The 2,500-nt window shown below is 41.2% G+C and overlaps 2 protein-coding genes across 2 annotated transcripts in view; one reads left to right on the top strand and one right to left on the bottom strand.

Moving 5' to 3' along the window:
- LOC137977596 (leucine-rich repeat and WD repeat-containing protein 1-like) overlaps positions 1–410 on the bottom strand; it is a 55,808-nt gene extending 55,398 nt beyond the window's left edge. Inside the window, exon 1 of the mRNA XM_068824867.1 lies at positions 216–410. Within this exon, the coding sequence (XP_068680968.1) occupies positions 216–301 (86 nt within the window). The 5' untranslated portion in view covers positions 302–410. The remainder of the gene's footprint in view (positions 1–215) is intronic.
- A 128-nt stretch (positions 411–538) lies between these two features.
- Positions 539–2,500, top strand: part of LOC137974955 (alpha-ketoglutarate-dependent dioxygenase alkB homolog 4-like) — a 6,398-nt gene continuing 4,436 nt past the window's right edge. The window contains exon 1 of the mRNA XM_068821974.1: positions 539–885. Within this exon, the coding sequence (XP_068678075.1) occupies positions 541–885 (345 nt within the window). The 5' untranslated portion in view covers positions 539–540. The remainder of the gene's footprint in view (positions 886–2,500) is intronic.

Below are 2,500 nucleotides of genomic sequence, written 5' to 3'. Positions count from 1 at the left end.
CCTGAAGCGCTGCTGTGTCAAACGGCAATGCAAAACAGCTCCACTTTGGAATTTAAAGAACCCAAAATACACTAATTTTTCTCAGTTTAGTTCCAGAGGGAGTAATGGGTCTACGAATTTCCCTTTCAAAACAAAACAAGCCCTTAAAGAATTTATGATCAAGATCATAATTATGTACGTGCTATGACCGTAGGAAAGTGCGACTTATGTCTTACTTTAGCTGCCGAATTTGAGACAGGTCCTCGCAACCAGCTCGCCTTTTTATGTCTTCTACTGTGAGAGTTTGACTGAAGGACATCATGAACGGTCCTAAATCCGGAAAATATCACGGAAGACAGTGTTGTTTTTCCAGAAAACACACATCCGTCAAAGTCGTCTGAAGTAAACACTGCCAATACACAACACGTGTATGTGGAACAGTGGAACAGCGGAACGCTCATGCGCAGCATTCAAGTGTATTTATCTTTCAACACTTTTAATTGGATGATAAATAATTTAACCAATCATCCTTCCTTTTAGAAATGCACCATCATTTCCAACATGTCGGCTGTTGGAAGAGAATGTAGTTGCACCGGGATTCGAAAGTGTTTACTTTGTGAAAACAACGTCAAATTGCAGAACACGTTGAGAAACACCATAACGGAGGAGTTCTCTAAGAAACAAAGGCGTTATAAACTTTGTATCATGTGCGGAAAGACATTATCTTACGATAAAAAGTGCATTCACGTTAAAGATTTGACCAGTTCAGTGGATGCGGAAAACGGAACAACTTTGCATGGTGTCGATGTGATTCGAGATTTTGTCAGCGAATTTGAGGAGCGATCCATTGTAAGAGAAATCGACGAAACAATTTGGAAACCTTCGCAATCTGGAAGGCGAAAACAGGTAAAAGAAGATTATTGGCTACCTCTAAAGAAGGGAACAGGAAAGGGAGCAATGGGAACGGGGAACGGAAACAAGAACGAGGAACGTGGAATCTATGAAACTGGTTATCTCTAAAACAGAATAAAGAGGGTAAAGAGGGCAAGTGCAAAGTTAATTAAAAGTGCGACTAAAATCATCAGATTTGAGGTTTTAATAAGAGTTTCATATGTGTGAAATTCATCAACAGATTGCAAACATTGGCCTTGAAGCACTATATTTCAACAGACTTAACTGATTAGAGTAATGTAAAGTGATAAGTATCTACCCCATATGAACCATGTGAGCGTTAGCCCTACTAATGGAGATGGGCCCTCACAAGGACAGAGGAAAACTCCGACCAGGGTGGGGAATTGAACCCACGACTTTCCGGTAAGATCACCGCTGCTCTACCGACTAAGCTACAAGGTCAGACGGGAGTAGGCGGTGGGAACTGAAGACGTTAAAGTCACGACAATGATTATGTACAAGTACAAGGAAGGGTTACGTTTTTTGCAAATGTTGGCCGTGAAGCAATATATTTCAACAGACTTAACTGATTAGAATGGAATGTGAAGTGCTTGTTTTGTACCCCATATGAACCATGTGAACAACAGCCCTACTAATGGAAATGGGCCCACACACGGACAGAGAAAAACTCTGACCATGGTGGGAATTGAACCCACGACCTTCGGGTTAGATCACCGCTGCTCTACCAACTGAGCTACTAGGTCAGACAGGAGCAGGCCGTGGGAACTTAAGATGTTAAAGTCACAGCAATGAACATGTACAAGTACAAGGAAAGGTTACGTTTATACAAACGTTGGCCGTGTAGCACTTATATTTTAAACAGAGTTAACTGAATATCAGTGTAATGTGAAGTGCTAGATTTCTATCCCATATGAACCATGTGAGCGTTAGCCCTACTGATGGAAATGGGCCCACACAAGGACATGTACTTGTACATGTTCATTGCCATGACTTTAACATCTTCAGTTCCCACGACCTGCTCCCATCTGACCTTGTAACTGAGTCGGTGATCTAACCGGAAGGCTGTGGGTTCAATTCCCACCCTGGTCAGAGTTTTTCTCTATCCTTTTGTGGGCCCATTTCCATTAGTAGGGCTGACGCTCACATGGTTCTTATGGGGTAGAAAACAAGAACTTCACGTTACACTCTGATCAGTTAAGTCTGTTGAAATAATATTTCAACAGACTTAACTGATCCGACAGTTTAATCGGCTATTTCCAACGAAAAAAAAAAGATTGCCTCACACAACAAAAACTGTGATTGCTTCACAAACAAGAGTTTGTTGTAGAGCTTACACATTGTGAAATGACGGCAGAAAAGAATCATCGCGGCAAATTCGAACTTGGCAAATTTTTGTCCAGAAAATACGTGGGAATGTTCGAGAACAGCAACTAAAGAGCGTAATTTCGCTAAATTTTTTGAGGTCATTTATCGAACAGAGCGATTTTTCGCACGAAAATTCGAAGTCAATTGTCGTTCCGAGGGAATTTTCGTTCGAAAATTCGCGTAGTTGGAAACAATAGGCCTTGAGAATTATCATGACTTTTCGTTGAAAATTCGCTTCCATCGA

This window comes from Montipora foliosa, chromosome 11, assembly GCF_036669935.1.
Source record: "Montipora foliosa isolate CH-2021 chromosome 11, ASM3666993v2, whole genome shotgun sequence".
In the NCBI taxonomy this organism is placed as follows: domain Eukaryota; kingdom Metazoa; phylum Cnidaria; class Anthozoa; order Scleractinia; family Acroporidae; genus Montipora; species Montipora foliosa.
The sequence above is the reverse complement of the archived record's forward strand: the minus strand, read 5'-3'. Positions and strand labels throughout refer to the sequence as shown.